The sequence below is a fragment of the Phyllosticta capitalensis genome (assembly GCF_038381095.1).
Source record: "Phyllosticta capitalensis strain CBS 128856 chromosome Unknown BKA78scaffold_3, whole genome shotgun sequence".
NCBI lineage: Eukaryota > Fungi > Ascomycota > Dothideomycetes > Botryosphaeriales > Phyllostictaceae > Phyllosticta > Phyllosticta capitalensis.
This window is the reverse complement of record NW_027117441.1, coordinates 2,057,476-2,070,518: the sequence shown is the minus strand read 5'-3', so window position 1 is coordinate 2,070,518 and position 13,043 is coordinate 2,057,476. Positions and strand designations below refer to the sequence as shown.

Below are 13,043 nucleotides of genomic sequence, written 5' to 3'. Positions count from 1 at the left end.
GTGTTGCACCGCGACGTTTTGGACCCCATGCTAGGTTTTCTTCCGACTTCGAAAAACGGCTGCCGCAAAACACTTCCTAAATGAGCTCCCGGCGAAAGATTAAGATTGGTGATTTTCCTAGTCGAGACATTGCTTGCGCAGCCGATAGATTCGAGCAACCTAATTCTGCTTCAGGAAAATGACGTACGTGGACAACACCCTGCATATCGGGCTGAAATATAAGCGCATGCTCAGTAGCAGCCCGCACTTTGTACGACCCACAGTTTACCACACCACAGGCAGGATGACGTGCGCCTGATCTGAGGTCTAATAATATCACTCGAAGACAGCCACTGCAGAGCCACTGTGACTTTTGGGGGCGACGCCTCACTCATCTTTCATGTCAATAACTGCAGCTTGCTGAACGCTCTGGAAGTGTGGAGACATTACTTCACTACTTGGTCCGCTTGTCGCTTGTCTCTTCCCGATAACCAGTAGAGACAATGTGGACCGCAACATTGGGCGTAGTTGCGCTCGCCTTCCTCACAAGACTCAGCGTCGCCGCGACGAACGAGTTCAGAAACCCGCCTCCATCTGGAACGAGCGCCACGTTCAACGTCGGTGATAGCCAGACGATCAAATGGAACACTTCCTACTCCTCTTACAACATTTCGCTATGGCAGACGGTCAGCGACACCCAAATTCGCAAAGTCTACACCAGTATGTTTCCACATTCTTTCTGCTTCAAGACGCTGACAGGGCTACCAGACACAAACGGCGATGGAGTAGGGACCCATGACTTTCCCTGGGTCGTGCAAACATACGACGCAAACATGTCCATCTCCGAGCAGTTCTACTTCCGGCTCCGTCCAAAACGAGGGGCGTCGTCTGCTTTCAACTCCAGCATCTTTACCATTCCGAATACCACCACATCAGGCAATCAGGATTCCAATTCAGGTTCGAGCGACACTGCGCTCAAGGTCGGGCTTGGAGTCGGCCTCGGTGTGGGAATCCCTCTTGTTCTCATCGCGGGAGTGTGGATCGGGATGAAGGTGGTCAGACAACGAAGGCCCCCACGGAACAGCGTTGAATCCAGTACGCCTTTGGCGCAGCTTCCGGAACAGAAGATCGAAGCTGGCCTTGTTCCTCCGCCCTTCGTTGGAGAGCTGCCTCATCATTCAAACGAAGTTCACGAAGCGCCGCCGGACAAACCACCTGTGGAGTTGCCGGGAGATGTGGTAAATAGATGAGTAGGAGCGGTGGGCATTTGGTTGGACAAAAGTCTGGAGGAGGAAATTGTTAGCGAGTTTGCGCGATACCCGTACATACTCAAGCATATTCGAGAACTTATGTCGTCGGTCGTGGAAACCTTTGCCAGTTGTCGAAGTGAAATGAGCGAGGCGGACACATCGGGGAGTGGAGGTGCGTTTCGGAGAGAACGAGTAGGAGGTACGTGGTGGCGCTATGTGAAAGACTGATGGAAAGAGTCGTCGGCGATGACAGATTTTGGTGTGCTGGCTCGTCCGTGGATATGATGGAGGCGTTGTCACGAATTAACACAGTGGTGGACACGAGTAAGGCGGCAAAGCTAAAGCACCACACTCTCCATTGCGCAGACAACCGCCCAGATTTATACTGCGTAGCCGGCGCCAGCAATGTGCCATGAGAGGGAAGGTACATTGGCTGGCGGAGGAAATCTACTCGTCAACACTCCGGGCCCGTCGAATTCCCAATTCTCGCTCGGTCCCACATCTTCTTCCTCCATCCTCCATCGACACCACAACTCGCTCAACACTCGACCGACCTCGTCTGCCACAGCGAACATGTGGCTCGCCTACCTTTGCCTGATCCTGATAGGATTAGCACGCTCTGCCGTTGCTGACGCCCCAAAGAACAGCGTCATCCCCAACGATCAGAATTACTTCCTCTACCCTGGCCCGGAAGTTGCCAATGGCAATTACTCTGACAACAAGGTGGTCTCTGTCGGAGAAACAATGCCACTTGCGTGGGTGACTGTCTTCTACGAGTATGAGATCTCGCTGTGGCAGGTTCTGCCTGACCTTTACACTGTTGAGCGCCGTCTCTCTTTATACAGTGAGTTTTCTCAACACCCACAGTCTTTCAAATGTTCATTCTTCTCCAGATTTCACCGGCAGTACTGGTCATGGTCAAGTATCAGGGCGATGGAGGAATTGGACCCTTGAAAGTTCCATCATTGACATGTCTCCGGTCTTCTTTTTCTGGGGTATACCAGACAATGAAACGGAGTCTTCCTCTGCCTTTATATCCCACTTCTTCAACATCACGGATTCCGGTGCCCCAAGCGATCCGACCTCTACAACCACTGACGCGTCAAACCTCTCAAACTCCTCGCCAAGCACAGTTACCATCACATTGAGGCCTACTGGGTCTCTCGACACGCACACGAGCATTGTGGATCCAACAGCTGCTGCTTCGTCTGGGCTTTCCGGTAGCACGTCTACAGCAGTAGCCAATGGAACGCACAATCCGGACGCGGAATCGGACCCAACTGAGTCGAGACTTGGGCTTGGTCTGGGAATCGGCTTGGGCGTACCTATCCTTCTCATTCTGGGTATCGTCATTGGCGTTGCGGTATACAAACGGAGGACTTCTTCGCAGGCTGATGTGGAATCGGACACTTCGCCATCCGATCAGAATACTCCGTCGACGGATTCGAGTACCTCGCCGGCCGCGATGCCTGAACCGAAAAGCCGTCCTGCGTCATCTTTTGTCTCGACGCTTGCTCGCCGGCCAGCATCTTCGCTTGTCTCCGCCTTCCTCCGCAAACCAGAGCCTTCTCCTGTTTCTCCCTACGTCGTCTCGCCCTGCGACGTTCGATCTACCGGCCCGGCTTCTGCCCATCCCATTTCCGAGCTTCGTGGCAGCGAAATCTACGAGCTGCCTGCGAATGAATCGAAGGCCGAGCTTCCGTAGGACCGTTTCTGCCACCTCTCGAACCGCATGGCATGGTAGCCTTTCTGTGGAACAGCCTGAGGGAGGTTATGATTGAGTGGTACCGGTGGGCCCTCCAGTTCAAAAGGTCTTGCCCCCGCTAAAACCCAGGTAGGTTTTTCATCGCCCATCGCCCATTGATTACTGCAGTCAATTTAAAGACCGCAAATTCCCAGAGACCTCGCATGGTCAGCAACAGAAGAAGAAAATGGACGCAGATGCGGGGATAGATGAGAAAACGCAGCCGAAGTGCCAGCAGGCGCGATGCTACGGAATGGATCGGATCGGAGGGGCCAGCGTAATTGGACGCCTGAAAGGTAATGAAATGCAATGACTTGAGATGGATTTCACCAAAATGAAGGTTGGGCTTCAGATGGCTTGATTGGAAACCGATGTAGGTTTGGAAGTCGGAGAGGGTGTTGTTTGTTGCACTATAGCGAAAATAGACTAGTTCAGTCACGTGTTACACGCGTTTTGGTCTACGCGTCGCCGCTTAACAAATTTGGCCCGTTCGCGCTTACCCAACACGACATCCTCTCAACATTCCATTTCCGACTGCGACCAGCGCCATGGAGGAGGATCTGGATGCCCTCTCACCGCGCTCAGATGGGACTCTTCGCCTTGTCTCGGAAGATCCCGAAGATTCCCGCAATTTGCGTGAGAAGCTTCGCGAGGAACTCGACAGCATTAATTCCGCTGGCACCTTCGCGTCCTTTACCTCTCTTGACGTCGACCCAGACTTTGTGGACCCCAAAATTGAAATCGAAAATGTGGGAGTCATCAACACTCCCCTAGTCCCTGAGGATGTTCCAAAATTGACGGGCGCTGCCCATCCTTCGCCATTTGGCCAAGGTGACCAAACCATTGTCGATCCCTCCGTCCGAAGCTCCTGGGAGTTGGACGCGAATCAATTTCGTATCACCAACCCGCTATGGCCAATTTTCATGGACAAATTATTGGGAATGGTCCAATTGGTTCTGGGTGTTGATCCGATCTACAAGATCAAAGCCGAGTTGTACAAAATGCTGCTCTACGGAAAAGGCGCCCACTTCAAACCTCACCAAGAGTAAGGACATGGCCACGCAAAGGAAATCGACCGTTTGCTGATAGGTGGAAGTTCTGAGAAAGGACGAAACATGTTTGGAACTCTGGTCATATGTTTGCCGGCGCCGCACCGAGGCGGTGACGTCATCGCTGAGCTAGGTGAGCAAAAGAGGATTTTCAGAACCTCTGAATGCTCCAAGTCTTGTTTGTTTTGGTAAGAATTCGACGGAAGACCGCTCTTGGATTGTTGCTGATTCATTCGCAGGTACTCAGATGTCCAACATGAAGTTACGGAAGTGACGGCCGGTCATCGATGGGTTTTGACCTACAACCTAATTCGTCCAGAATTTGCTCGATTGAACAGCTTTCGCCATGAATACCCCTTGCTCAAAAGAACGTTGGGTAGTTGGCGCAAGGCGTGTGATAGGGAAGACTTTTGGAAGAAAGAGCACTTCGTCTATGTTCTGCAGCACAAGTACTCCCAAGCGAACTTGGCGTTTGATAAACTGAAAGGAAAAGATCTAGCGCAAGCTCGGGCTCTTCAAGATCATTGCGAAGCTCCTGGCTTTTGCGTCTTCATCGCCAACATCTCCGAAATGAAATACGGAGGCGCCTCTGAACATCCCGTGAGGGGCGACCCGCGAAGAACAAGTTTCCATCGAATCATCGACATCGTCGACACCGAAGTAAGATTGACGAGAGTTGTCGATTTTGCGGGCAGAGCTGTTGCGGGCAACATTACTGTAGCGACCGACGAGTCGGATCGATTGCTCAAACGCGGCAAGCTAGGCAGAGGCGATCCGGACGCAGCGGAATTCACACCCTATACGGGCAACGAAGGCCGTGATGCAACTCATTGGTACCGACAGGCTGTGAGTGCTTCCCTCAATCCATCATGTCTGAAACACTGCTAATTACAGAAGGCCATCGTTTTAATGCCATGGGAACATGTTCCCAGGTTTTTGTCCGAAAATTTGTTTTCTGTCCCATGGGGAGGCTGGAACTCTGATGGGAACGAGCCCTTCCGATTCAAGCTTGAAGATACCATCGAATTTCTACTGAGCGAACTGCACAAACAACCGGATAGAGCTCTTATTAGGGAGGCAGTGGAAAATTTTTGCTCGCAATACGTGGAAAAGCGAATTTCAAGGAAGCCTTCGACTTGGGGAGAAGCGCCGTACGCTGATACCATGCTTCAAGCAGCCATCAAATGCGACAATCCAAGAATCTTTGAAATCGCATCCAAAGGCTTGAAAAATGGCGAATTATCCGACTTCGCGTTTAAAGCCTTGTCCAGCTGGCTATTTGAGAAGGGGTTTCCGTACTTGGAGCCATCGTAAGCTCCACTTGATGCCTCAGGGGTTCTAACTGCTAATAGTCGACAGATTGTCGCGACATGTGGCTTTACATCCATCCATTCATCAGGTCTATCACCTGTGCAGCGGTATTATGCGACCGACGGAAGCGTTCTATGAAGAACGAAAGAGAAAAAGCGAAGAGTCGGGATTCAGTGCATGGATTTCAGCAAAACTCAGCGAAGCGATGAGCCGATCGTCTGACGTTAATGCCGAGGATGGTGAAGCGCTGGCCAATATTCTGACTTTCGCAGATGACCGCGACAGTGTCATGCCAAGGTGAGTGAACTCATCTGTCTCGAATCCTGGGGTCTTTCGAAGCTGATCTAATTTAGCGTGATGGATGCCGTTCAACGGAACATCTCAAATTCTTCGTTTGCTCTAGGCTTCCTCCAGCGGATGGAGAGAGCCATGCACTTTGAATCAAGTCGACTTCCGGAGCAAATGGCTCGTAGAATCTACGAGGAGGTTGCTGCTCAGTGCATTCAGCACCTTGATTTGCGTAGCGCAGAACAAAAATCTGGAAACGATGTGCCTGCAACCGCTGGAAAAAGATCGATGCACTTTCCATCAAGATGGCCAACACCAGAGATCGAGTGCAGGAAACCTGCTGTGGATGGACTTGAACTCAAAAACATGTTCGAAGTGCTGCACAGGATAATTCACGCCGACAGCCTCGTTGACAAACTCTTTGAGAAGATTCAGGACGAAGCCAAGCGGGTTGATGTCGATCTCTTCCCCGAGCAGATGATGAGTTTCCTCTTCTACGTAGGAAATGATTTGGAGTCTCTTGGGATCGAGCGAGTAAGACCGTTGTATCGCAATGTCCTCGAATCCTACTTGATGCAGGGCATTGGAAAAGCATACAAAGAGCCGAACTGGAGTCGACCAGGCATCGATTGCTCCTGCGGAACTTGCTATTGCCGAGCCGTCAACCAATTCCTCTATGACCCCAAAAGAACCCATGTGGACCTCAAGTTGAAACTTTCAGCCCATAGGCATCTCAAACAAAAGTTGGAGAGCCGCCCAGCAATGGAATTGGAAACTGGTAGGGGGCCACCTCCCGCGACTCTGCACATTGCCAAGCTCCCGGATGAGCAATATCACGAGGCGCAAAGACTGAAAAGACGGCATAAAGAGTATGATGAGCAGGTGGCCATGTTGGAAGATGTGATGGATCTTCGAAAAGTCTTGGGGGACAAGTATAATTACCTGGTGAAGAAGAGGGCGCTTTGGTGGGCGGAGCCAAAGCCCAGTGGAACATAGGCCGGTATATGAGCACCCATCCCCGAGTCGTCACGCTTGGCTTGCTCAGCACTCTTTCAATAGTCATTCTCCCGGTCCAAGGATTCTTTGGTCGATTCATCTTGCGCGCCTCCCCACTTCGAAGGGTCGTTAGTCAACGCCCTGTACAGAGAAGAAACGACTCGGCTCGCCACAGCTACAAGACTCTGAAGGTCTTGTCGCTCCACATGGAACGCAACTCAAGCTCGCATCGCAGCTTCCTCAGGAGCTCTGCAGCCCAAGCGGCTTTGTATATTCTCCGGAGACTTGTCTATGACTCACAGAGTCCCCAGCGTCCATAATGCATAACGTCCTTTATACCTCGTTGGTCGGTTAGATAAATAAGCCCCCGTATTCAAACCAACAGCGTTTAAAGTCTGATATCACGCAGTGAATCGAATGCAAGTGCCATGAACATCGACATTATGGCTTTGGTGGACAGTCTGGATTGGCCAATACTCTCGTGGCTTTTCAAAATTGACATTGTTGGACGACTTTCGCCCGCTCGATCCAGCGCAAAACAGCAAATGTGCTGAAAAAGCTGCTCGGCTTTCTTCCTGGCTTTCCTCTGTACTTGCGAGCACATCATTGTATGTTTCCGCGCGTATGTCTGCCTAGAAGTAGGTCCTGAGCGAATGACAATAACCAGTGTTTCTCTTAAGATGCGGAGAATCAGCCTGCAAGTCCTCATGCCCACCTTGCAAGTCGGAACAGACGGCTTGGGACCGAAATATCAAACAACCAAAAAATTCCTTTCAAGGGCGGATTTATGCAGCCGCTTCGTGCCAATGCTGAGATCCGATAGCTGCCCGCGACGCTTCATTCAGTATATGCGCCGAACCAGCCGTTGCCATCCAACGAGCAGAATTTCGATCATCGCTCGAGAATCCTAAACGGCCGCTTTTGAACAGCCCCATCGAGCTGTCTATGCATGCGTGCATTCATCGTGGCATCGAACCAAGATCACACCACCCAATTGGACGTCAATTCTCTCAAACACGCATGTTTCGTCAGCTTTACGATCCCACTTACTCGCTGCAGGTGGGTTGCAGGTCCTGGAACGGCAATAAGCGCATCTGCTAAAGCCCATCGAGGAATGTCCAACCACGTGTCTTCGATCAGATGGCCCCATTGTCTGTTCAGGTAACTCAGCTTACCTTGCAGCAATTACGTGAGGCTGATCGTCTGCCCTACGGTTCCTCTTCTCCAGGCACCTGCATGGTTCGTACAGGGTCCCCACATTCGACCAGCTATCTGACATCTGCCCCACATGTCTCGTCTGTGGACTCCACAATATGATTTCTCGTGCTATTGATATTGAAATCCCCACGTACACACATAGCTTCTCTGTGCAAGAGAAAGACCCAATCTTCGTCTGACAGTGCTACTGAATCAATTCTCAGCCCTTTCATTTCTGCAGTCTGCAAATCGAGCTCGAGAGAAAAGCCTCCACAATGCCTTCGACCAAATTCGAGATAGAAGATCCGTACCAGTACGCCACAGGACTCAATTCCTACCATGAGTAAGTGGCTCAAAGAATGGACCCAAACCCCTCAAAGTCGTCTCTAAGATGAGAAGATCCGAGTCCATCGCCGGTGCTCTTCCCAAAGCACAAAACCTGCCCCAAAAGCACCACCTCGGCCTCTACCCAGAACGTATCAGCGGAACCTCATTCACAGCCAAGCGGGCCGTCAACAAGCAAACCTTCATGTGGCGCATCTTGCCATCAGCAGCGCAATCCGCCTGGAACCTGATTGAGGGACACCCGTTGAACGTTAACTTTCACATCGACTTGACTTTCTTACCTGACCAATTGTCGTGGAAGCCGTTCGCAGTTGAGTCGGACTGCAACTTCATCAATGGGCTGCGATTGATCGGCGGAGCGGGTGATCCGAACGTCAAGAATGGCGTGGCATACTACTCCTTTAGTTGTGGTGTCGATATGGAAGAAAAGACTGCGTTTTATAGCGCTGACGGCGACTGGCTGATTGGTAAGTGCGTTTTGACTGCGTCGAGCCCTTACTAACACCGAGACCAGTGCCACAAACCGGCGTCCTCGACATCCAAACGGAGCTGGGTATGATGCGCGTGCGACCACGCGAGATCTGCGTCGTGCCACGAGGAATCCGCTTTCGTGTCGCCCTCCCCAGCGGCCAGACCAAGGGCTACGTGTGCGAGACGTTCTCCGGCCACTTTGACGTGCCCGAACTGGGGCCCATCGGCTCCCTCGGCCTCGCCAACATCCGCGACTTCGAGATTCCCTCGGCAGCGTACACAGACGCGGACGGCGTGACGGAGCTGATGGTAAAGATGGCAGGCAAAGTGAGTCGCGCGTCGCTCAAAGGTAGCGCATTCAACGCCGTCGCCTGGCACGGGACCTACTACCCCTTCAAATACGACCTGAGCAAGTTCATGCCCATGGGCTCGACGCTGTATGACCACCAGGACCCGTCCATCTACACGGTCCTCACATGTCCGTCTGACAAGCCCGACCACCCGGCCGTCGACTTCATCTACGTCGGCCCGCGCTGGGTCATCATGGAGGACACGCTGCACGTGCCGTACTTTCACCGCAACACCATGTCCGAGTTTGCGGCCGTCATCTCGGGCGGTTTTGACACGACGCCCATGCCCGAAGAGATGATTGGATCGTGCATGTTGCATAATGGCATGAGCACGCACGGCATGTCGGCGCCCGTTATCGAGGATTCGATGAATAGGGAGACGAAGCCGGAGAGGATCCCGAGTGATCATGTCGCTGTGTTGTTTGAGAGCTGGTGAGTGGCAAGAGAGCAGTATTCACTGCCAATGTTTCGAAGCAGCAAGCTAACTAGATGGTAGTTATCCGATTGGCTTGACGGAGTGGGCTCGAAAGCAGGGGGAGCCGGATATTGGTGGTGACGAAACAAATGACTTTGGCGGGTACAAGCGCTTCTTTGATGCCTCAAAGGTCTGAGCAATGCGTAGTGTCGATTCTGCAGGTAGTTAGTTATGCTGTGGCTTCGGCTTTTATGAGGGGACAAAATTTAAATTCATCTTTGGAAGATTTCGATTTCCAAAAGTCCACTCCGTGCCTCAGAATCCACTTGCTCTAAAGTGCGAACACCTATGGATCTTGAAGCGTGAGGATGTATTTTGAAAATTCGAAGGATATGAAGGTGGATTTTGATTCTATCCCATCGATGTATGAAACATACAAACACACACGCCGCGTCCTACTCGGATTCTCAAACTGACAGAGTAGAAAGCATGAGCCGTAGAAGACAATACTATCATGGATGTAGAGCAGCAGCAGCACGGTGGATGAAGAAACATCAACTTCAAGGTTCAGTTGATTGATACCAAAGTCCCGCGCAGCATGTGCGGACAATTTTGCAGCCAGGAGACTTGATTGAGTGGGCTCGCAAAAGGATTAGATTAGTACAAAGAGCTTTCGAGCACCCCTGCCCTACCTTGGAGTTGATATCTTTTGCTGCTTACTTTGGCAGGCCCTATCTACTTGCCAGGGGTGGAGTTCCCCCAGTCATCCCAAAGCAGAGGACGGCATATAATGCCTAGTGCCTAAAAATGCGATCGGACGAACCAATGACGGATGCATCGACAGAAAATACCTTGATTGTAGTTTGGCCAATTGCGGCGGCTCGTCCCGCATCTAGACCAGTTCCCCCAACGTCAGTGGCGGGATGGACGGACGACGGCACGCCGGCAACGACCAAAGGGCCATCTGGTGACGTCTGACGAGCGAGTGGAGAATGGTCTCCACTGCTCATTGTGGTCCGCTTTGTCCAACGACGTTCATCTTTTTGTAAGATACTTTTGCTGTCATATCACATACGCCTTGAGACGGCGTGCACCTACAATGACGTTCCAACAAGAATTCCGCTCGTGGCTGTCGCCCGAGCAAAAAAAGACGAATCCAGTTCCAGAAATTGGCTCGAGAGCTCCGTCGGCAGACAAGCTTTCGTTCCCGGGAGCCGAGGCTAAACCGGCCGTCATCACCTTTTTGCGGCATTGCGGTTGTCCATGTACGCATCCTCCCTCGTTCATGTTGTTGGCCGCAGCAGACGGCTAGCATGGCAGCATTCTCACATCCGCGCTCCAGTTGCAGAAAAGACGTTTACAGCGCTCCGGGCCGCAGCGGCGGCAAACCCTGACGTCTGCTTCATCGCCGTCTCACAGAGCGAAGACGCCGCGACACAGCGCTGGATCGAAGCCGTCGGCGGCGCAGGCGCAGTCCAAGTCGTCGTCGACGCCGAGCGCAACCTCTACGCGGCGTGGGGCCTGGGCGTGTCCTCGTACTGGCACGTCCTGAGTCCAGGGAGCATGTATTCCGTATTCAAGCTGGGCAGGCAAGAGGGCATCTGGAACAAGCCGACTGAGAGCGGCAACCGGTGGCAGACGGCGGGCACCTTTGCGGTCGATGCTGAGGGCATCGTCAGATGGGGAAGGCCGGCTGCGAGGGCAGACGATTTTCCAGACTTTGAAGAGGCTGTGCGAGCTGCACGAGGGTCGTTGCAAGAAAAGGCCAAGCTCTGATCGGCCTGGTGGGCAGCGGGTTCGCGGTTGCTAAGCAGAGAGGCCAGAGGTTGAGGGTAAACAGAAGCTTGTCGTTGTTGGGCGCAAAGCTCGTCATCAGTATTGGTCTTGGGAGGCGTTGGTCTCAATTGAATTGCTGACTCGCCGGCTCGCCTATTTGCCTGCTTCTTTGGTTTGTGCGACTCATGGAACCCCAAGCATCATCCATCTCTTTCAACCAACGTCAACTTGTCCAATGCTCCGTCCAACCGCCACTACGAGGCAATTCGCGTCTTTCCTGCGCTTTCCGCTGTTCAAACACACTTGCTCCACGTTTGCGGAGACCCGCTGCCCACAGTATCGCCAAAACTGCCAATCATGCGAACGCGAGCCCGAGGAGGATCTGCGCAGGGGCGATCGGCGAATAACTGACAAAAGGTTACGGATATTAGGATATTAGGAACGCCTCGAGAGTCGAGAGTCCGCAAAACGCCACAAGTGCGGAGGAGCGACGTAGCGCGGCAGACCCGCGCGTCGCCGCCGTTGGATCTCAGGCTTCGGCAGCAACCGTTCCCGATCATCTATACTGCGGTTGCGCGGGCGAACGCGTCCACCGGCGCGTAAAAGTGACAGTTCAAGAGCTTGGCCGAGTATATTTACGGTGGGCTAAGGAGCCCGGATCTGAGCGGAGAGTGCACTGGCCAACGTTTATTATTGGATTCCTCCTCTGTATGTTGATGGCCTGAGAGGTTCTGCGACTGACTAGGTTCTGCTATGGCTGTGCTACGGCGGATAAAGAGTTGGTATAAGAAGAGCTTGGGGCTACGCGGAGTGGACCAAGCTGTGCACCACCACACTGACCATCTCTCCTCCAACATGTGGAATCTCCTCTACTTCCTGCTTGGCCTGACCACCTTGGTACAGTCCTCGCCAGCTGTACTTCAAAAGCGCCAGGCGAAATGGGAGTTTCTGCCTAAAACGCCCACGCTGCCAGACCCTTTTCTTGACACGCGTTTCGAGGTCGACGGCGTCAGTCTGTGGCTAAACGAGTACAACAAGAAACCCGAAGTCCCACTGGTCTTCCTGCACGGAGGGCTGGGATCCAGCGAGTACTGGGCCGACGTGGTCAAACTTGCCATCGACGCGGGCTACTATTGCATCCTCGTGGACCTGCGCGGTCACGGACGCTCCAGCTATCTTAAGGACGACAAATTCACGTACGAGCTGTACGCAAAAAACGTCTTTGACTTGCTCAACTCCCGCAACATTGGTCCCGATTACGTCTGGATTGGCTGGTCTGATGGCGCCGCTGCGACGCTTGCTGCTCTCCTCGATCCCACGATCGGACGTAGGCTTTACAAGGCCTTTGTTTTTGCTGGCTTCCAGAACCCTAGCGACACGAATCCCAACTTTCCCAACACGGCCATTTACAAAGTAAACACCGCTCTCCCTCAGAACACTCTGCTGCTCCCACGCTGACCTCTCGCAACAGGATTTCGTCCAACGCTGTCAGAACGAGTACCCCTCATTCAACAAGCCTGGCAACACCTTCGAGGAATTCGCCGGCAAAGTGGCAGAGCTAGAAAAGAACTACCCGCAATTCACCGACGAGCAGCTCGGCAGCATCCCCGGCGGCAAGGTTGGCATTGCTGGTGCTGACAAAGACGAGGCCGTCAACCTGGACGTGGCACCCAGATTGAACCGGCTCATCAAGGGAAGTTCGTTGTCGATTTTGAAGGACTGCAGCCACTTCTGTCCCGTGCAAGATCCGCCGCAGATGTGGGATGCAATTAAGAAGTTTTTGGATATCCCGACGCCTATTGAGTCGTCGTCGGGTAATATGTAGGTTGATGAGTGAGTGGGAGGGATGAGAAGAAGAATTTGAAAACATGA

The 13,043-nt window shown here is 52.6% G+C and overlaps 6 protein-coding genes across 6 annotated transcripts; all 6 read left to right on the top strand.

Annotated features, from left to right (window-relative positions):
* The first annotated feature begins 380 nt into the window (after window positions 1-380).
* On the top strand, window positions 381-1,379 carry BKA78DRAFT_103080 (uncharacterized protein). Its single transcript, XM_066882117.1, has 2 exons — window positions 381-699; window positions 748-1,379. Exons 1-2 carry the CDS (start codon window positions 483-485, stop codon window positions 1,227-1,229), a joined length of 699 nt encoding a protein of 232 aa, XP_066746778.1. The 5' UTR covers window positions 381-482; the 3' UTR covers window positions 1,230-1,379.
* A 281-nt stretch (window positions 1,380-1,660) lies between these two features.
* Window positions 1,661-3,344, top strand: BKA78DRAFT_309544 (uncharacterized protein). Its single transcript, XM_066888035.1, has one exon. The coding sequence runs from the start codon at window positions 2,008-2,010 to the stop codon at window positions 2,932-2,934; it is 927 nt and encodes a 308-aa protein (XP_066746777.1). The 5' UTR covers window positions 1,661-2,007; the 3' UTR covers window positions 2,935-3,344.
* Window positions 3,345-3,521: 177 nt separating this feature from the next.
* BKA78DRAFT_351186 (uncharacterized protein) lies at window positions 3,522-6,617 on the top strand (the record flags this gene model as incomplete). The annotated part of the gene is made up of 6 exons (XM_066891121.1): window positions 3,522-4,018; window positions 4,070-4,210; window positions 4,262-4,868; window positions 4,920-5,332; window positions 5,382-5,630; window positions 5,687-6,617. The coding sequence occupies 6 exons, from the start codon at window positions 3,522-3,524 to the stop codon at window positions 6,615-6,617; spliced, it is 2,838 nt and encodes a 945-aa protein (XP_066746776.1).
* Window positions 6,618-7,921: 1,304 nt separating this feature from the next.
* Window positions 7,922-9,912, top strand: BKA78DRAFT_309536 (Homogentisate 1,2-dioxygenase). The gene is made up of 4 exons (XM_066888034.1): window positions 7,922-8,157; window positions 8,214-8,626; window positions 8,674-9,412; window positions 9,477-9,912. The coding sequence occupies exons 1-4, from the start codon at window positions 8,090-8,092 to the stop codon at window positions 9,589-9,591; spliced, it is 1,335 nt and encodes a 444-aa protein (XP_066746775.1). The 5' UTR covers window positions 7,922-8,089; the 3' UTR covers window positions 9,592-9,912.
* A 240-nt stretch (window positions 9,913-10,152) lies between these two features.
* BKA78DRAFT_309532 (uncharacterized protein) lies at window positions 10,153-11,409 on the top strand. Its single transcript, XM_066888033.1, has 2 exons — window positions 10,153-10,660; window positions 10,738-11,409. Exons 1-2 carry the CDS (start codon window positions 10,495-10,497, stop codon window positions 11,169-11,171), a joined length of 600 nt encoding a protein of 199 aa, XP_066746774.1. The 5' UTR covers window positions 10,153-10,494; the 3' UTR covers window positions 11,172-11,409.
* A 617-nt stretch (window positions 11,410-12,026) lies between these two features.
* Window positions 12,027-12,996, top strand: BKA78DRAFT_293863 (putative esterase; the record flags this gene model as incomplete). Its single annotated transcript, XM_066886264.1, has 2 exons — window positions 12,027-12,584; window positions 12,643-12,996. The coding sequence occupies 2 exons, from the start codon at window positions 12,027-12,029 to the stop codon at window positions 12,994-12,996; spliced, it is 912 nt and encodes a 303-aa protein (XP_066746773.1).
* Between the last annotated feature and the right edge of the window lie 47 nt (window positions 12,997-13,043).